This window comes from Xiphophorus couchianus, chromosome 22, assembly GCF_001444195.1.
Source record: "Xiphophorus couchianus chromosome 22, X_couchianus-1.0, whole genome shotgun sequence".
In the NCBI taxonomy this organism is placed as follows: Eukaryota; Metazoa; Chordata; class Actinopteri; order Cyprinodontiformes; family Poeciliidae; genus Xiphophorus; species Xiphophorus couchianus.
Genome location: NC_040249.1, coordinates 5,681,636 through 5,702,591, shown reverse-complemented (window position 1 = coordinate 5,702,591; position 20,956 = coordinate 5,681,636). Strand labels below are relative to the sequence as shown.

The 20,956-nt window shown below is 37.9% G+C and overlaps 1 protein-coding gene across 1 annotated transcript; it reads right to left on the bottom strand.

Moving 5' to 3' along the window:
- Positions 1–9,646: 9,646 nt before the first annotated feature.
- perp (p53 apoptosis effector related to pmp22) lies at positions 9,647–20,673 on the bottom strand. Its single transcript, XM_028006577.1, has 3 exons — positions 20,318–20,673; positions 13,057–13,197; positions 9,647–11,324 (listed from the first exon to the last, which is right to left on the bottom strand). The coding sequence occupies exons 1-3, from the start codon at positions 20,517–20,519 to the stop codon at positions 11,116–11,118; spliced, it is 552 nt and encodes a 183-aa protein (XP_027862378.1). The 5' UTR covers positions 20,520–20,673; the 3' UTR covers positions 9,647–11,115.
- Positions 20,674–20,956: the final 283 nt, after the last annotated feature.

The following is a 20,956-nucleotide window of genomic DNA, read 5'->3' as shown; positions in this document are numbered from 1 at the left end:
GAAGCCAGGTTTGTTTAAAATTTAACAAAATGTGATACATTATTTCTAAAATGTATTTATTTTTAGGTATTTAATTTTAAGCTGTTTATTTTAACAACTTTATTGTAAATGTCACGGAGGGCTTAGCCCTACTAGCCCACTCATACCAGCCGTCCCTGGAAAGTGGTATCTAGTTTTGGCATTAAAAGTAAAAAAATCCAACAACATAAAAACAAAAAATAACAGACCAGGTCATACGGCATTGATTTGTAAGAAAATACTTTAAAAACTATATATATATATGTATATATTTAAATCTGAGTGTTAATAAATGAGTATTTGCATTGATAATGCTTGATAATGCTCATGTAAATAAAATTAACAACAGGTTTCAGAAGAAAAACTGAGCATTGTTCTGTTTAATAAATATTTATCGTGACCAAAAGTGTTAAACTTACCTGTAGCAGCTCAAGCTCAAACCTTGCGTTGCCTCATAATGGGGAACACTGGCTTATCCACCTGTTGACTTTGTGTATCCAACCAATGTACCGACTCATTGCTCATTTTCAACTTTCCTTTCTCCTCCCTATGGAAAGCCTCCTGACTCCCTGAACCAAACAAACACTGGAAAGCACGGCCCTCATGTGGGGAACAGAAACCAATCACCTGACAAGCATTCATAAGGAATGAGCTCACCGACTTACCTTTCAAAGCTCAATTCTCTTTGAGTCACCTTTTATACTGTAAAAATAAATAAATAAATAATGATCAGAAATACAAATCCTCTATAGATTTCATTTGAAAAGTTCCACACTGAGTCACATGCTGCTGAGTCACAGTCTGTGATCAATACAAACTTGTTATGGCAGCAATAAAAGCAGCACATCACAAGTACGTGGAAACCCCCCAGAGGAGACGACTGACCCACTGATCTGCTCCAAATCAGCAGCTGTTGATGTTTGTCGGCTCACTGATGTAGAAAATTTGGAGGAGAGTACAGCAAAATATAGCTGGAACCAGATATTTACATGCGCTGTGTTAAAAGATGTGAAAATTTAGATTTCTGTCTGACATAAGATCAAACTAAAGCTTTCCTGTTTCAGATCAGTCAGGATTATTTCTGTAATTTTTATTTACTAAATGTGTGAACAATGAGTTTTGATAACTTTTTAAGCCTTATTCAAATTCAGAAATGTACATACATTCTTTTTTGACTTTACAGTATTTGTCAGAATTGCTTTTGTATAAGTTGGGTTAAATGTTTTGGGTGTCTTTTTTGAAATTTCTCATAAAAGTTTGCTTTAATTTTGCCCCATTCCTCCGGACAGAACTGGTGTAACTGAATCGAGTTTGTCGGGCCGCCTCACTCACACACACCTTTTCAGCTCTGCCCATATCTTTTCTATGGGACTGAGATCAGGCCTTTGTGATGGCCAAATCAAAACATCAAATTGTAACAAATTTTGAGGTTATAACGTCCTCCCTGCCCTGAGATGTTGCTTTGAAATTTCTACATAATGTTCTTTACTTATTATGCCTCTTATTTGGAGATACAGCAAAAGATCCCCATGACATGTTGTTGACCTTTAGTGATCGTTTCACACTACCCCTTTTTGTCCTCCAGCTAGAATGATAGGCATGATGCATGGCCAAACACTTTCATTCTAGTTTATCAGACCACAAGACATCTCTCCAATTACTCAGGTGACTGAGTCAGTGCATTTCCAATATGTAATCAGTATTTCTCAGTTACGTTTGGAGTACTGGCTTCTGCCTGTCTGTGTGGCTTTTCAGACCAGGTCTGCACAGATTTCACTATGGGTAATAACATTTTCATACCAGCTTCAGCCAGACCCTTCATAGAGACCTTTGTCGTCTATTTACACATTGACACCAAAGCATTTCATATCTAGGTCACAGAACCCGTCTCTTTTCTTAACAGTGCGATGGCTCATTGCTCCCCTGCTGTTTATACTTGCACATTGTTTGAACAGATCACCATGGCACCTTCAGGCACCTGCAAATTGTACAAAAGGGTAAACCAGACTTGTTGAGGTCAACTTTTCTCTTCCTGGTGTCTTGGCTGCTTAAGTTTCTCATTATGTCACACAAGGAAGACGTTGTGAGACATTTCCTTAAAATACAGCCAAAGCCATTTTACCTAAGTGTTGAGAATTAACCAAGAAGCTTACAAAGTCATGACGTCATCATCTGGGATTTCTTGAATTGCTTACAGGTACACAAAATTCACATTTTCCTCATATAAGCACTTTCACGGTCTACAAAGATGTTCCAAATTAGCTGGCTATAAATGTTGAGGGTGAATACTCAACACCTATCTCTACGCAAAATACCAACAAAACACTAGTCAGTACAATAATATCTTCCACAGTTCTTACTGCAAGAAATAATGTTTTGATTATTACTTTTAAACAGTCTTCTGGTAACCTCACTAGACACTAACCAGTTATCAAAAATGTAATACCAAAGCTTGAAAAGGTTTTGATTTCAAAAATAAAAACAAAATCATACTGTTTTGATTATTTAAAGTTCTTTAAAAAGATGCCAGATAATGTTTCATTTAGCTATAAAGCAAGACAGTGCTGCCTCTCCACCAGCTCTTGCTGCACACTGCCAGTCAGAGGGATGAACTTTTCCCGGACTTAAAAGACTGTATTTTTTTCCCACATTTTTCAAGTAGCTTATTCATATACATTTACATGAATGCATCCATGCATGTATCAAAATCACTGTAGAAATGTTATCGCTCTATGAAAACTGGACCTACCAATATGTATTAGAGAAGGAATATGTTTTGAAACAAAAACTACATTGAAAAATGTACTTCCAAATAAAGCATTACATAAATGTGAGATAAAAACAAATACCTTAAAATCAAAATGATGTTCACTTAAGGCAGAAAAACACAAGCTCAGCTATTTACACAGTTGTCAATGTTTCTTAGCAAGTTGCAGAATGTAGCTAGCAACAAGGTGTTTGTATTATTCTACTCTAATTGGTCAATCCTGTCCGGTTGGTTAGAGCTAATTTAAACAGGCTAGGATCATGTTAAGACCTGGCTTAAATTAAGACTTCTCAATACATTTTCAGTAGAGCTTAATATGTAGAAGAAGTTGACCCACTTTTACTATTCTAAGCTATTCTAAACCAGCTTTTGCTTGTTACTAATAGTTGGCGATAACTGGACAATGACTTCAATCATCCATCAAAACTAGTTTTGGAACAGTTAAAGTAGACTAACATTCTACTGGTAGGTTGGTTTCATGGCAGGAAACCAACCAAATCAATAAAACTACTAGTTTGTTATTTGACCAGAGAAAACTGGTCAAATAACGTTCCACAATTCAAACATGTGCATCCGAGTCTAGTCTTTAAAAAATCACTGCAGTTGTGTAGTGCACACTCATTCCACACCCAAAAAAGAGCGGATCAAATGCATCACTGAAAGTCCGAAATGAATACAACATTCGTGCCAATATTGAGTGTATGTAAACTTCTACCTGGAATTGTATGCATTGCTAATTTACGTAAAGCATTGGAGCGATTGCTCTTCAACTCTTAGCACTGTTTGCCATCTTTTAGACTCAGAATACATCGGCTAAAGTTGCTCATCAGCTTCTCATCAACGGATCATTCACCTGATTCGGATGTGTTGACATCTGAAGTTTGCAGGACAGTGAAACAATCACATCTAAAGACTTTCACATAACACATAACCATTTAGGGCTTTCTTTAAGCTGTGTGATTGAGCAAGCCAGTATTTTATACCTGATAACAAAGGAAACACTGGTTGTTCCCCATGACAAAAGCTTTAACCGAAAATGTACCACTGAGGTTGTTTCCGAGAGGCATCAGACTTGATTCTTGCAAATTTTCTATAAGTCTGTGGTGAAGAGCACAATCTTTAAAAGTCAAATGTTGGAGTAAAAGCACCAGAGCCAGTGACCCAATTGTCTGAACCTACTTGGGAAATGTTGATCTTGTCTGAGGGACTCCTCTAGTTCCTGAAATTCACTCAGTGGTACAATGGAAAATATCGTTAAATGAGCTGCTCAACAAAATGGGCAAAACCATCTTCCGCTGTGCAAATTATTCTTGAACCACCAGTGGAGAGCCTTTAGATAGAAACTTATTTAACTTTACTGCACAAGACCTGGCAGAGGAGGTTTTAAATGCCCACAGCAATATGTTTCATACAATGACCTTCTCTGGCAGGACAATATTCTCCTTTGGGATGAGGATTCAAGACATTTCTGTACATTATCCAAAAATTACTTCTGTAAAAATGTAAATACTCTAAATAGGAAAAAAGTGTGACTCTGCCCCAATTTCCTGTCTGACTGTAGAGTTTTTGCACGTCTTTGCTTGCAGCACTCTTAGAATACTGCATGCTCTTGTTCTTTTATGGGCTTTACAGTAAGTGCCCCATATTGAACACATCCTCCTACAGCGTTTCATGTTCCTCTTTCTTTAAAGACAAACATGATTAACATACATTTAGCTGTTTTTTACTGAACAATGCCACATGTTAGAGTAAAACTTCCTCATTGATTTAAAAAGGAACTGTGGAAACTAGAATTAAGACCATAAAGATGCTGGTCGGCTGGTAATCCAAACAATTTACCTTAATCTATATAAACCTCCTAATAAATATGTACACTTTGTGTAGAATTATCAGTCAAGTGGATAATTTCACAATTTTTAGGCAGATTTCTGAACTCCAAGCTGGATAAACTTGACTACATAATGGACTTAAGAGTAGCAAGTGATGTGCATCTGTGTAGTAAGTGAAGGTGGGACCTAAGTAGGTCAACACCCTAAATCTAGATGTTCATAATTATTAGGCAGCTTTTTTCCTTTATGCAAAATGGGTCAAAAAAGAAATGTAACTCACTCTGGAAAGTCAAAAAGTACCACAAGTCTCACAGAGAGATGCAGAACTCTTGAAATTGCTAAGATATTGGGGTGTGATTGCAGACCCAACAAACATTTTGTAGCAATTAGTCAACAGGGTCACTGGAAAAGTGGGGGGGGGGAAGATGCAAATTAAAGGTCAAGGATTTGAGAAGAATCTAGTGTGAAGCTAAAATGGACTCATTATCTTCCAGTTCTGTCATTTTCCATAACCTACAACCTACGTGGAGGATCTAGAAAATGTTCATCACTCAGAGACATGACATGAGTTGAAGTGTCTAAATTGGTTCAAGAAATAACTGATGACAGATTTTTTCAAAGTTTTTATGGATGAAATGAGAGAGACTCTAGGTGGACCAGGTGGATGGCCCTGTGGCTGGCTCAGTAATGGGGCAGGGCTCTACTTTAAGTCAGCAAGGTGGAGGTGGGGTAGTGGTATGGGCTGGTGGAGCTAAAAATGAAGATCAACAAAGAATTAACTCCAAAACATACTACTAGTTTTTAGAAAATGCTTCCTTCAAGAATTGGTGCAGGAAGAAGTTTTTATAATTTCTATACAGCACAATACTCCATCACATGCATCCTGGTGCTCCTCTGTGGGGCTAATCAGTAGCGTCATTAAAGCGGGAAAAACTTATGCTATAGCCCCCTTTCTCAGCTGAACTGAACCTCACTTTTAACTTTCTTAAACATTCACGCTTGCAGTTTATGAACATTTTGGATGAACCAAGAGCGCTGTATTTGGTGATTCATAAAAAATAATCCTAAAAAATAAGACTTGCCTAATAATTGTGTGCACAGCGTATATAAGCCTTCTGGAGTCATAGGTCTCTTGTGTTCTGACAGTGTGGCCAGTCCCTCAGAGTGACTTCTGAACCCAGATCGTTCCATCAGAGCCCCAAAAGCCTCGGGGCCCCGTCCCGATATGAGGTGGCAGAAGAAGTGGGGAGAACCCTGGGGAGAACTGTGATGAAGAACATCTAGTGTTCTTCTGGCTCCTCATCTCACTGGAAAGCACCTCAGAGGCAGATCGAAACCAACCTCCACAAAGACGATGCTTGAGACAGATTGGGGTGTGTGTGTGTGTGTGTGTGTGTGTGTGTGTATGTGAGAGAGGAGGGGGTTAAAGCTGACATCACTTTACTATTGATTGCCTTCCAAATAAATTTTTGAGGGCCACAACTCAAAAAGGGAAATGGGTTCAAGCTGAACTGCATAGAAGAGGAAATCAGGGATGAAACTGCTGAAACGCTCATCAACACTGACCTCTAGTGGCCTCTTTCAGCAACACAAACACAGTATTTAGAGATACCGTTGCTTTAAAACCCAGATTGTGCCATTGTTATACTTGAGCTGAGTGTTTTACTTTACAGAAATCACTATTTATCCCACAATGCACTACATGACCAAAACATAATGACCACATTTCACCATTTCACACAACAAATCTTATTTAATGCAACAAAATAACAAACAAATGCTGTTGTGTATTTGCTTTAAGCTTTTTGTAATTAACAGTCTTTTGCACACTTTTTATTAGTAAGTGTTGCATATTTTTCTTAGATATCACATCGTTCACCTATAATGAAGTCTGTGATATCTGCTGTATTTGGTGATTAATAAAATACAGCACCAAATGTGCCTGCTGGGCCACTGTGACAGCAAACAACAATCTTTTATTATAAGAGCAGGTGAGTAAAGGTTGTAGCTCAGTAGTTGACAAAGTACAAATTCTTCAATTAAATTCATTTTTTGTTGCAATATCATGATTATATTCTAAAAAAACAAAAAAGGTGACATTGAATCAGTTCGGAAAAATCAGCTTTGAGAGCTAGGTTTTATTTTTATTTTTTATTTTACTAGTGACATATTTATTAGCAATCATGCAATTGCCATTTTGTACAACCAACGTTTCACCAAGAGGACAGCAGCTAGTAGGCCGGAGCAGACAGGAACAAAGATCTTTGCCTATTCCTGTTTGCAAACTCTATTTGGATTTTCCAGAGTTCAGGCTCCTGTCTTCATTTCCCATCTACATATTCTCAATGGTTAAGATCTGAGGACTGAGATGACTGTGAAAGAAGTTTGGATTTGGGTCTAGTGAAGCATCTTTATGCTCATATGGCTATATGTTTCAGATCTTTAGTCACTTTAAAGACACCATGGTGATCCAATTCAGTTTCCTTCTAGAGGCCGGGATATTTTTATTTAAAACATTCTGGTATTTCAGAGTTAGTAATGCAGTAGACTCTAATAAAGACCCCGTGGGTTATATATATATATATACGTGTGTTATATCTGCATAAAGTTAAATTCTCTATTATGTCTACTTGAAAAACGATCCCACCATCAAAACAAGCAAATCACAGTAAGCACAAATTTACAAAAAAGCATTTGGATACTGAATTAAGGATTCCTTGAGGGTTTCCACAGAAAACACCTGGGAAATCACCTCTACAGCGCAGTGCCTCCCACACAACCACTTGGCATGTAAATAGTATATAATAGATGTCAGTGATAGCCAAACACACCACTCTTTTCTCTAGTTCCTTAACAGTAAGCTTTGGCAGTCATTTTCGGCATCAGTCTCCACATCGGCCTCACCGTGGGCTCTGCTAACACAACACAACCTCATCTAGCACAGTGATTAAAAGGATGAGGCTCTTTTGTGAAACCATACTTACAGGGAAACACCAAGTCATGTGTTAGCAATTAAAAGTTCCCAGTCTGGCCATCTTAAACAGTAAAGTCTGCTTTGAAAAAAAATAACAAAAGAAAGAAATGCCTCAGGTACATTTATTTCATTCTAATTGTTTGACGGTGATAATAAGGGACTTTGTGTAAAATAATTATTTCTTAAAATGTGATTTAATTTCTTTATTTATTGTACTTTTTTGCTAAACAAATTAACTCAAATTAAAGCCTAGATTTTCCTAAAGTGATCAATGGGATTATGCTACTGCATTAAAAATTAATTTGTGTCAAGACATGTTAAACATCAGTGTTGCCATTGCATGTTATTACTGGTTCTGTTGATTTATCTAAACTTAATAACAAAACTAAATTAAAAAGTTGCTCTTTATGTGACAGTGGAGCCATTCTTTTGCAGTATTTCAACTCTATTTCTTCAAACAGCGCACTGTGCTGTCCCAAGCAGAGATGGTCGAATTGATCTAAAATATCAATATCAATAACAAGTAAAATATAACTATCAAATCAATACTAGTTAAGTAAGATCGATACTTTAGATTCAAATTCGCTCATGAAATTTTATTATTGTTTCTGTTTATGATGTTAATATATTATTAAAGTATTTTGTAGACACCTTTAAACTTTATCCAAATTTTGTCCCAGATTTCAACAAAATAATTGAAAGGAAAAACCACAAAAACACTTGAAGGTCAGACGTTTGATGATACATAAAGTCTTAATAATAAAAAAGTATCTCTATTGATATTGGTGATACTGCCCCAACATTTACTTAGTATCAGATTGATACAAAAATATGCATAACTATTACATTTTCCAGCCATGTTTAAGACGTCTTGTACAGTAGCTACTTGTTTGACTGTGTGAAACTCTTACTCATTTAATTTCATGTCAAAAAATGACCCTGCTTTATGAAGCGTTTAACTCCTCATTATGTGTGCGTTTGGTGGTTGTTTAGAGAGAAGTTAAGAATTATTTACATGGCAAATGAAGGTTGTTGGTGGTGTACCATCAAAAATTCTTCCTGTAAGAAACATTTATGAAATTGAACATGGAAAGCCTTTCGGATGAGAATAACTGTGGAACCGAAAAGTGAATAAAAGTGTGCTAGTTTAAGTGAATTTTGTTTTTATTAATTGCTGCATGGCCACAGGAAATGCTTTAGACAGGTGTTTCACACAGGAAGCTCATTGGTTGTGCATGGTCTTTTACCACAGTTTCTATATCTCCATTTAATACAAACTTATAAAGTTTTGAGACTGGAGCCGTTTTAAGAAGGAACCCTAGAAGATCAGCTCTAAGCTTAAACCTCCTGCATTAACTAATAAGTATTTATACTGAAGATGCCGAGCAGATAATACAACTATTAGCTGCTAAAGTTTCTTTACACAACCTCACTTCATAACCATGAGGTATCATTTCAAGTGGCATAAAGTCATAATATTAACGTAGACTATGTAATGTTGAGGAAATGTGGTGTGTTGTTTTAAAGTTCTTTAGCTGAGTTTTCAGGCGTGTGCACATTTTCTGTTTGAGTGTCTCTCCATTTCCTCCTCCTTGATGTCACTTTCCTTCCCCCGTGTTTATGCTGCACACTCAGTTCTGTCTCCCCCTGTTTTTCTCTGGGAAAGCGGAGCCGTCCGGACACGCCGAGCAAAATCTAATTGTAAGTCATTGCTGTGTGAAGGTGGGGCTCCTCTGGGTGTGTGCGCTTTTCATTATCTATGACTCTGGTCTGCACATTCCTACGCTGTGCATCATCTGTTCCTTCACAGGAGTGGTGACAACCCCAAACAGAATAAAAATAGACAGAGCAGGAACCTGATCCGTATTTTGAGTTCTGATGAATTTTGTACCAACTCTCCTTTTTATTCCTTGTGGGTAGTTTCCCAGCCCCAGACCAGCTATATTACATTCTCAAATAAAATACGATGCAGTCGTAGAAGCAGTCAGAACATATTTGTCTCACATTTTAAACAACAACACAATCAGTTTAAGGTAAATAAAGAGAAAAAAACTTAACTTCTTCTACATAAAAACTCTTTATTGCTTAAAAATACACAACCTACCAAAAATACCTCAGAGAACAGAAAGAAAAATATTAGATTTCTTTTTAATACAGTAAAGCTCTGATGACTTACAGTGAAAAGCCCACACTGAACACAAACACTTATGCTCATTAAGGATTAAAACTTCTACCAAATTATAAAATACATGAAACTAAGCAGTTCTGGGCTGGACAAACAAAGTATCAGTAGAAATATTGACTCACCCAACAGAGGAGTTCGTCAGAAATTCAGGATATAAATCTAACAAAGAGGCCTGATCATGTCTGAGCAGATTGGTGCTGGCACGAAGCGGACGGCGTGAGAAAAAACCAGCTGTTCCACTAGTATGAAACGCTCAAGGATTAACCACAGAGAAAACACAAAGGCACTGCTTCTTTTCACACAGTGAGTCATAGTGTTGGAAACTTTGGTCAATGTTTTAACACCAAACCAGCAGCGCCTCTATGGCATTCTTAAAATTCAATAAAAAAAACCCCGTTACACACATTCAATCATATATAACTGATATGAATATAACATATAAAACAAAATTATCTAAATGCATATTGTTCCCTTTTAACCAGTATTGACATCCTTATTGAACAATGGCAGTGTGGATATTGCAATACGTTTCAAGGTGATAAGATTTTTTTATTTTTTGTCTCCTGTAGTGCTTAAATATAATTAATTGCTGCAATAAAAAACAATGAGGGATCTGGACTATTTCTGTGACAGTTGAGCTAAACATCTGCACCAATGTGAATTCAGAACACCTTTAATTCTACTATAGCATAAAGACAAGTCAATTGCATTCAAACACAGCACAGCGTCTCTTGCCTTCACCACATAAGCGCATCAAAAGAAACAGACTGTAGATTTATAAAAATGGTGCAAACACTTTTTTAACCAACACGAACGTTTCTGATGGAACAGATTACTTTCAGCCTCTTCAGGCCTTCCTATCCTTCGTCTGGCAGACTAAACTTGCAGAGTTAATGACACTATGGAGACCCAATACTTGTCAAATTACACGGTACAATGTAGGGTGATAAACATTCATTCATCCTGTGCAAAAAAAAAAAAAAACCCTGGAAAAAGGTGGTTGTGGTTTATACAAAACTAGCTCCTTTAAAGATAAATGCACTTGGGGCGTTATTGCTTTGAGAATTACATTGTGCGAAATTCTGAGGAAAAAGTATAGAAAGTGTCTAACTTTGTAAAAAAACAAAACACAAAAGGGGGGATTTGAGATGCTGACAAAATCTAAAATCAAGATCTGTGTGCATTAAAGCTCGGGCGGCCCCCAGTTACAGTCCACTATGTTCATGGATGGTAGTGGAGGAATGCTTCCAGTGTTGAACAAAATTTTAGTTTTCAGTGACAGAGAGAAGTGGGGGGGAAAGGAAACTACTGTGACTGGGCGGGCCGAGAGATTCTGTCACTACTAACGAGTGATGCAGTACTCCATCTTCTCATCTCCGTTTATCTTGCTTATGCAAGAGGTTATGCAGCAGAAGATGAAACTGCAGCCCAAGCAGATGATGGTGGCGCCCCACCCGAACCCGTAGGCCCAGGTGTATTCGTATTCGCCCTCGAAGATCCTGTCGTTGAAATTGACGGGGTAGATGATCAGACCGATGAACTGGAGGAGCGCTGAAGGGACAGGTGAACATGTTTGATCAGTGTTAAAGATAAACTTAATAACCCTCATCAAAACAGTAATTAAAAACTGTAATTAGATACTGTAAAAGTTTAGCTAACTTTCACAGTTTAGCTAACTTTTACAGCTTCCTGTAAAAGATAGCTAAACTTTCACAGTTTAGCTGTGAAATGTACACTTTCACAGTATTTAATAACTGTATTTAACTACTTATTTACAGTTTTTAACTGACTGTAATTAAAGTTAGCTAACTGTAATTAGCTAACTAACTTTCTAGTTAACTTTCACAGTAGCTAGACTACTGTGTAAATTTGTTTAGCTACTGTCTCTTTCATTATAGCAGGATGAAAAAGACTCCTCACAAAGCACCTCCCCAATGAGCCCCGCCACCACTCAGCTCCTTCAGACTAGCGGTAGCAGCAATTAGCAAACACCTGGTGAAACTGCTAGTCTGTGAACTACGTCTCAGTTCAATAGCATCATGGAGAAGCATTGTAGTGATGATGTGCTGGAGGGGAGAGTGTTGGAATTTATCAAGGTTCTTAAAGAGACAGAGACCCAATTTTAGGGGATCAGTTATGATGCAAAGTTATTTTTGAAATATGGATGGTTTTTTATAACAAATGGCGCTATGTGCCTGGAAAATACATAATACACCGTATAACGTTTTACTTTTTAAATTATTCATACACGTTGAAAAACAAATGAATGACTTCATTCTTAGTCACACAGCCATCTGGGCAGGCAGACATTCCTGCTGCTGGCTGCAGCAGCAGGGTGTGGAAAATACCTTCACACAACTATGAGAGAATCACTTAAACAAATCAAAATGTGGAGTTTGTTGATAGCATCCAGTCCTTAGCTTTCAGTTATTTCCATACAATCTTTCTTTAGTTAGACTACTGTGAAAGTTAGTTGGTTGTGTCTTAATAAAATATGACATACTTTTTCTTAACCATTAAGTTAAGCTTGTGTTAATCAGAAACATCAACGAGTTTAAACCGAAACTCTGCCTCTGACAGAACAAAGTGCCAGACTTTTAAACACTTTCCATGCCCTGCTAGTTTGGCCCTGTGCCGCATTTTGAGAATTGTATTTCTGTTTTATCTTTGGTTCCCACGCTCTACCTGGGATCGCTCATGTCAAAGAAAACAGATTAAGCCAGTTGTTGCAATGATAGCGTCACACCAAACTGGATTTTGTGTTTAACCCTCCCATAGTCTCTGCTGCTCCCTAATTATCATCATATCCCCCTTAATTAGACAGAAATGATCCTTATTGCTGTCTAATTCTCTCATTCAGTTGCGGTCACTCCTCCTAGCCTCCTTCTTTTACGTACATACTAATGTTTCACCCCCTATGGTCAGCTCACTGTTTATTGTTGAGCAAATTCCCAGAACAATGCTCACGTTTCACCTTTCTCCTGACTAACATCCTTGTATTCAATCAGCAACAGCCACACAAGTCAGAATAAAACTCTGTAAAGTTCTTCCACCCCAAAAGACAAACTGGTTTCTTGCTAATGTAACTGATTTGGATTTAAGTTTAGAAAAAAAATAGGAGAAAAGGCTAGCAAAAGTTTCAAAAACTAGTTGACCATGAGAGCAGATCAACAAATACCATTAAAATATATCTATTATCATTAGTGAAGAAGAAAATCCTCAAAACATGCAACAGTCTGTGATCATGCAAATATGTTTTTGTGCATGTGTGAGTAAAGCTTACCAACAATAAAAAGCAGAACTCCCACAGTAATACAAGCGCCCACACTGACGTCGTTACACAGGGCAACGAGGCTGACGACGAAAGCAATGATAAGGATGAGGAGGCCAATAATCATCAGCGCTGCCACGGCCCGAGCCCAACCTGCAGTCCAAAGGAAACAAACAAACAAACAAACAAAAAACGGTTAATTTTCTCAAGAAGACAGAATTTCAGCAAGATTAAGCACATAAAAGTCAGCAGCTTTAACTCTCAGAGTTCAGGAAGAAAATATTAGCAATAAAACACCTCCAGTTTTATCCCGTCGCCCTGGATTTTACATGTGAGGCTACACTCAGACTCCAACTACAGCAAAATGTGTAATAAATATCCCCAAAACATTGTGTCTTGTTGAAACGGCTTCGTAAATAATTTTTTAATAAATGAATCCGTTTGTGTGTGGAACGCATGTCAGACGGTTTGCTCCTTTGTCATTGTTGCGACACTTTCTCATGCAAAACATCATGAAGTCATTGAGGCTGATAGAGAAAGCCCGTGTGCTTTCAACGCGCAGACGCCACACCCGCCTGTTTTGCTAATGACTGCTTGAAATCGCCCCTCCCTCTGTGTGTTTGTGAACAGGACGAACAGTTTGAAATCCATCCCAATAAACGTAAAAGCTCAGGCTGCTGATATGTGCACACATTTATGACTCATACGTCTTTCTCCAAACTGATGTTGCCTGCCGAAGGAATAAAAGGAAAGGATCCATTAATGATAAAGCTAAGTTTAACGTCGAATCTTTAAAAAATAAAAAAAAAAATAAAAATTAGGGCCCAATCCAAAAGTCTACTGCTAATAATGGAGTTGCTCTGTATTTTTAACAAAGCTGTTTTCCTGTTACCGGATCAACCCACACCCTTAAATTATTCACAGCCATGTTGCTCACTGTGTGTTCAGGTAATGTCTGACTTGCCCCAGCCACAGGCATTTCGTCTTCATACATCGACACGTCGGGCTAGTTCGACTGGTTTAGTCCTCCCGCGCCCTCATGATGTTAAATTGCACGCAAGCTCATCGACATCACTGTTCAAAACTGTCAAGTGAGACGAATCGTATTTACTTTCTCCACAGTCGTGCATTTCGGCAATAGCCTAAGAGTAAAAGCTTCAAACGAATGTAAACTTTCTGCCTGGTAGTTACCATGTTTTATTTTGCTGCTGCTGCAAGTGATTGCAGTTTCAGCAGTTTTCTAATTTTCAAAACAAACAAAAGAAATGCTAGGAGAAGCAAAAAACACGTCTTTTTTTTTTTACGTAACCCAAAAGCTTGGTTTATTGCGTCAAGGCAAAAGATTGATTGTACATCTCTAGTTTAAAACTACCTATCATATTACAATCTTCATTGCAATGCTAGTGTGTGGTAGATGCAATATTTGATAGGATATTACATTTCAAGCAGGTGTTCACACTCTGCAGCTAGTACCATAGGCCGACTATTTCCTCATCTCCTGTATTGGATGTAAATCCGTGGTAGCCAAGGCACTGGAGCTTACAGAGAAAGCTCCAGTGAAGGAAAAGATTGTCAGGAATTGTTATTTCAATTTACAGTAATAGTATAGCAGTTAAATGTTTACCTGACATTATGCAAACCTATTTTAAACTATCACTGAGTAAAAACTGGAGATCCGGTTTGACGGTTGGTTTGAGAAAAGACTAGAACGAGCATCATCGTTCTCTACAGGCTGCCATTTTGAAATGTACAACAATCCGATAGTACGCCACTACATCTAAAATAGTAAAATATTGGCAAAATAAAGCTGCAACTTTCTTATTTTGTAGTTGTGCTTAGTTAATGTGTTTTCTTTTTATTTTGTAATTGTGCTTACGTAATGCTGTGTTTTTGAACATGTTGTGCTTTTCAATTTGTAGTTGTGTTTAGTGATTTGTTGAAGTTTTGCCCTTCAGGGTCACCGTACATTCCCCTCCAAAATTTGCTTTTCTATTTGTAAATACAAGTTGGACATTGTAGAAAGTAAACAGAAAGACTAATTTTAATGGCGAAAATATTTGATTCTGCAGTGACGAATGCGAACAATAAACAGATAAATGAACAATTATTCTTCGTTTTATAATCAATTTTTGGCCAGTAGAAAGGAAAAGCTCTAAAGGCAGATGTGATTTCTTTAGCAGACTTTTTCTATTAAAGAATTAATACAAATTTAGCCAAATAAGGCTCAAAATTATAGTCTGGCCCAAAAACACAATATCAGTTTATTATAATATCACAATATTTGTAATTCTTTATAAAATTTTAGATTCAAATCTATAACATTGCAATAGTATTAATAATAATAAAATCAGCAATGGTAATAACATAACTATACAATATTAAAATAAAATTAGTTGTGAAATTTTCTGGGTGAAGAACAGTCTGTTCCTGTTTTCATTTCTAACTTTGCTATTCAGCTGCTTACTGTCTGTTTTCTCCTTAAAATAGAAAAGTAAGACGTATGTTGCTCTTATGCACCTTTACACAACAGATACCACTATTTACACACCAATAAAACTGCAGCTTTGCAAAGACGTGTTTGTTCATGAACATTCACACGTGATTAAATCTTTTTTGAATTATAAAGTTTTGAAAATTATTTTAAAAACCTTCGTATACGTTTCCTCCAGTTTACAGACAATTGCTTAAGCATATCAAAAATCTGATCTGCCAGCGAAGGCATTTCTAAGTTTAAATCTTTCCAAAGTGGAAAACATAAAAAAAAAAAAAGAAACAATTTTTTAAAATTTTGTTTCATTTGAATTTCATAGTGAAGAGGACCACAAACATCTGGCAACTTCCAGGCAAATTTAAGATAGAACTAATGAACCTCTTCTATTAAATAATACCCCGCAGCTAGTGCCATGAGACATAATGAAGTTGTGTTTATATAATTTGATTTCTTTTTCCAAACACGCCCTCTTATTAAAAGCATGAAAACTTGTTGGTTCATGGTGTTCTCATGCTGCATTTCCTGGAAGAGCAGCTCCTCTTTCTATTCAGTACTTTGACATTGAGGGTCTTTGAGAACATTCTTATTTACACACTTCAGCTGGGCTCGTTTCCTCGGTATTTCAGATCGACCCTACAAGTATTTCAACCATTAGAACCTCCAGGGAAAAAAAACAAAAAAAATCCAGCAAGTTGTTTGTTATCTTTTTTCCTTCGGGCAGATGTGTTCATCTTTTGCTTTACTGACTCAGGGAACAGAGGGGATCGTCAGCAGAGGGCAGTTCAAACTAAACACAAGTTCATGATATCCGGTAAAACTCAAATACAGAGGCTAGAGCTGCTGATGTCTGTTCTGTGAAACTGGCTTACAGACAGAAATGGTATGAGAAACCAATTAAAACCCTTTTTTTTTAAAATCAATGTTTAGTGTAAACTGATAAAGATGATAGGCCTCTCAGATGTTCCTGCCACAACTAATGAATGTTGTCATTATATCCTGTGTTTATTTCTCAGAGAGATAATTGGGTTGTCGATCATAAAAAAAAAAAGTCAGGGGAAAAAAACGAAGTTATCGAAACCTAAAATATAAAATTCAACATATCGCAATGTCTTCAGAAAGTATTACCATCCCCAAAACAGTTTTTGCTACACACAGTTCTGCGTAACTGAAGTGAGAGGAAGTTTTCTACTGAAAAAATCTTAAAAGTGTGGCGTGCGGAGTCCGTACTTTTGCTCCGGTTAACATCTTTGCAGAACTAAAGTAGGGCTTCATAAAGTACCACAAGTTAAAATTCATGATGTAACACTTAGGATGTAGTGATTGCACATTGTTTCAAGAAAGTAGAGAAGAATTTTAATTTTAGGAGCTACAAACGTGACAAAAAACATGGAAAACTTCACTGAACTGAGTTGTTTTTTTTTTTAGTAACTGGACAACCAGTGGCTGCACAGTGGAGTAGTTGGTAGCACTGTTTGCCTTGAAGCAAGAAGGTCCTGGGTTCGATTCCCAGCCTGGGGTCTTTCTGCACAGAGTTTGCATGTTCTCCCTGTGTATGGTGGGTTCTCTCCGGGTTCTCCAGCTTCCTCTCACAGTCCAAAAACATGCCTCTCCGGTTAGGTTAATTGGTCTCTCTAAATTCTCCCTAGGTGTGAGTGTGTGTTGCCCTGCGACAGACTGGCGACCTGTCTAGGGTGACGCCCGCCTCTCGCCCTTAACGTTAGCTGGAGATAGACACCAGCACCCCTCCTGACCCCACTAGGGACAAGGCTGTTAGAAAATGGATGGATGGACAACCAGTTCTGTAAGTATCATTGAAGACTCACATGATGTTAGCGTGATCCCTGATTGCACCAAAGTTTTCTCACTTAATAGAGTTTTAAAGTTTAATGCGATTTAAAATTTCGGGAATACCGATGTTTCGAACAGAACCTCACTAATTAATAATTATGCTGCTCCTATGCATGTCTGTATTCATGCACAACCGAATGTTAAATTGTGAGCTTAGCGTGTTTATTATATACGATTGAATGAATATGCGTGGATGTTCGCAGCAGATCCCGACGTGTTGCAGCTTGCTGTTTTCAGAAGTGAGTGACATGTATCGAGTCGTGATGGAGAAGCAACATCGTTGCCTTTGCTGGTAAGAAAAGGGTTCGGAAAACTCAAACACGAACCTGCACAGCAGACAGACGTCTGCTCTGTTCACCGTCACTGACCTGAGTGTGTGACACTGAGGCATGTGCATCTGACTGGCCCTCTTCACTGAAGGAGAAACTATAAATATGATCCTATCTGATTTTAGCAAGTCAGCCTGTTTGAAATCTGCTTCTCATTTGCATGTTGCGCAGGCTGGTACAAACCTGCCCTACTGCTTTCTCGGTTCGTGGCCAATTCCAGGCCGAGAATTGGTTAACGGAAAGATTAGTCTGGAGATAACGATATTGAAACCGAAGCACTGCAATAGTATATTTGTTTTTTCCTGTATGCTTGTGTGTTTTTTGGAAACGTAAAAGTTTTTCTTGTCAGCCTGCCTGTTTCCCGGAGGTAGGGAAACACAAGCTTTACAGCAAATGTCTAAAAAGCTAATGATAACAGTCTACCCATTCAACATGTGCTCGTATGAGACTTACCATGTTGTTTTCACTCCTTGCAGTATCACTGTATTTTAACACAAGAATAACTACCATTCACATAAACTGGTTCATTAGTCAGACTAGACATGCTGCGGGAAGCTTGCTGTAAGAAGCACGGCTGGTGGCGCGACTGTAATTTCAAAAAGCACAACTGTCCAAGTTTTAGAAAATGAAAATATTTTTCAAGCATATCAGTACATCTTTTTTTTGGGCCTGGAAAATGGGTAATAAAGGATTTGAAGTAGAGTCTTCTTTCAGCCAACTGACTAACATTGCGCAGCAACAGGTAGGGGAGGGGGACTACTGTGTTACTGTGAGCTCCAGACAACCAGAGACAGTCCTGGTGACTCCATCACTTTCTATAACATCTCATTAAAAAGCTAATTAATAAGATTTATAGAACATTTTAAAGGTTTTGAACTGTAAATGCCTTAAAAACTTGGTATACCTTCATGATGATAGCATCTGGTTTGGGTTGGTAGCATATTTTGGAGTTGACTTATTTTCGCAATAAAACCGTTTTGGAAGAAATGTATTAATTTTTGACATTTTGATCAAAATGTTTTATGTTATTCTTTCTAACATACTCATTTGAACACAGCCCCTTATGAATGTTTTTAGTAGGTTTATGACAACCCCTCCTCACTCTCAACTCATAATATATAAACATATATTCATAAAATATAAGCATATTCTCCCTGGAATACTATTTACTTCCCCAAAAAGCAGTCAAACCAATCTTTTAACCCACAATTGACTTATCAATCGTGGATCTTTTGACAGATCCTTAAACAAAAGCAAAAACTTGAGATGCACCGAGAATCAACCAGTTTCCCACGACTGGCTCTGTTGAGCAACATGGATCCAAAACTGAAACATCAGCAGAAGGTTTCTGTTAGGTAAATTGCATATATTATTATCAAATATTTGTTGTTTCATGTGCCTTTATGATGTTCTTCTCTTATATGCCTTTATTTGTTTCATCTTAGCATAAAGAAAGTTTCTGTGTTGTTGAATTACTTTGATTCCTTTCTCAGAAGGCCTCTGAGGAAGAGCAGAGAACCGTTTTCAACAGGGTTATCGCTCAGCAGAAACCTCTGCATCCTTGACCTGTTAGATAGCTATAAAACCATCGCTGTGAAGACGTACAACTTGCTCTGTGTTATCCTGTGTCTGGAACAGAATAATCTAGTGTGTAGATACCATGTGTTTTGTTAGTGACTAGCATTTGCGTTGCATTTGCGAGTACAAAAGTATCTAACTCTCTTGTCTTTCTTGTGTTTGTTAAATCTGTCTCAATAGGTGTTTAAACCTGACAGTTTCTCTGCTCATTAAATCCATCAAAAACAATAAACCTACATCAGAGTTTGGTCTGCAAAAGCATCAACAAATAGCTTGTTGAATGTTTTTTTATAATACAGCGAAGGTGTATTGTAAGCCTGGCGGGCCATCAGGCTAAGTGTTGCTTTTTTTCTTTTTTTAAAAAAAAGTCTTTTTAAAATGTTTGTGTTTTTAAGACTTTATATTTGATGTTCAGGTATTAATCTTTCAATCTCAACAGTTATCAAGTGATATTTTAAAATTTCCTGCCAACTTTAAACATTTTTTTAACTCAAAAACTCGACGGGCCGCTGGAGGAATGACTGCCCTAGTGCTCAACTTAACAAGTTTTCTGGGGGAAACCTTGTTAACGACACTGGTTTTGAAACATTAAGAAGGAGGATTTATGTTTGTTTTTGTCTTTAATTTGTCGCTTATGTCACAAATGTCTCTTTTTATGTGTTGTAACGTTCAGCCCCCCCCCCAAAAAAGGTGTAATCAGTGCATCTCCAGCATATGTATCTTATTCTACAAATGAAGTGTTTTGCTAAAATGGAAAACTTTAACTAAAGTAATGACTTTAGAATAATACAATAAATCTTAACTTGTTTCTTGTGCGACTCTTTGTGAACCCCCCGTCCCTTTCTTTGCTTTAAATCTCTGAGTGTAGAAATGAAGGGAGTAACAAAAAAAGTTAATTACAGAGGAGAGACCAAAGTTCACTCTGGCCCGACAGCCTGCAGGACTTTCCCAGCCTGAGGTTTTTGGTTATCACAGACTTCCTCGGGTTACAGTTTAACGCAGCGTCTCTAAAAAACACAACACTTACTCTCGTCCATGAGGCTCATACAGTCCGATTCATCGCCCATCCGTCGGCAGTCTTTCCACATGCTGGAGTAGTGCGTATTGTCCCGGTCCTGGATCCACCCGGACTGGGCCGCGATGGCGATAATGTCAAAAATTATGGCGAAAATCAGCAGCAGGGGCATGATCCACCTGCACCGCGGGTAGGCGAGCCCACAGCGGAACATTTTTTGCTCGAAAGGTGTACGGAGAAGGTCGCTGGGAGGGGGAAAAAATTAATGAAACAAACCGGGAGTCTGTTCGAGCTGCGTCTGCGTGTGTCCTGCGAGTCTGTTCACACCGCGAAGAATCAGACGGTGATAGTGCGGCTGGTAGATAAGAAAACCTGCCCCACCCGAATGAGAAATGCAGTCGACAACCAACCCTGGGTTGGGCTGAAGAAAGGTGGCCCTGCCCTCAGTGTCAGGTTACACACAGCGACTGAACGGGGTCCCGTTAAAAAAAAAAATAAAATAAAACCTGGACTGATAAAAAACGTAAAGCTGGACTCCTTCTAACACACGGCAGGTATTTTAAAGGTGCGAGTTGGTGATTTATGAGGGACAGCAGAGAAGCGAAAAAACATCAAAACAGACGGACGCTGCGGCGCAAGAAGCTGCCACAA

Excerpts from the sequence above, each read along its gene's own strand:
- perp (XM_028006577.1), bottom strand. The coding sequence starts at position 20,519 with ATGTTCCGCTGTGGGCTCGCCTACCCGCGGTGCAGGTGGATCATGCCC. Across the intron at positions 13,198-20,317 it reads TATGAGCCTCATGGACGAGA|GTTGGGCTCGGGCCGTGGCA; the intron begins GTAAGTGTTGTG and ends TTTGGACTGCAG. Across the intron at positions 11,325-13,056 it reads AGTTCTGCTTTTTATTGTTG|CGCTCCTCCAGTTCATCGGT; the intron begins GTAAGCTTTACT and ends CTGTCCCTTCAG.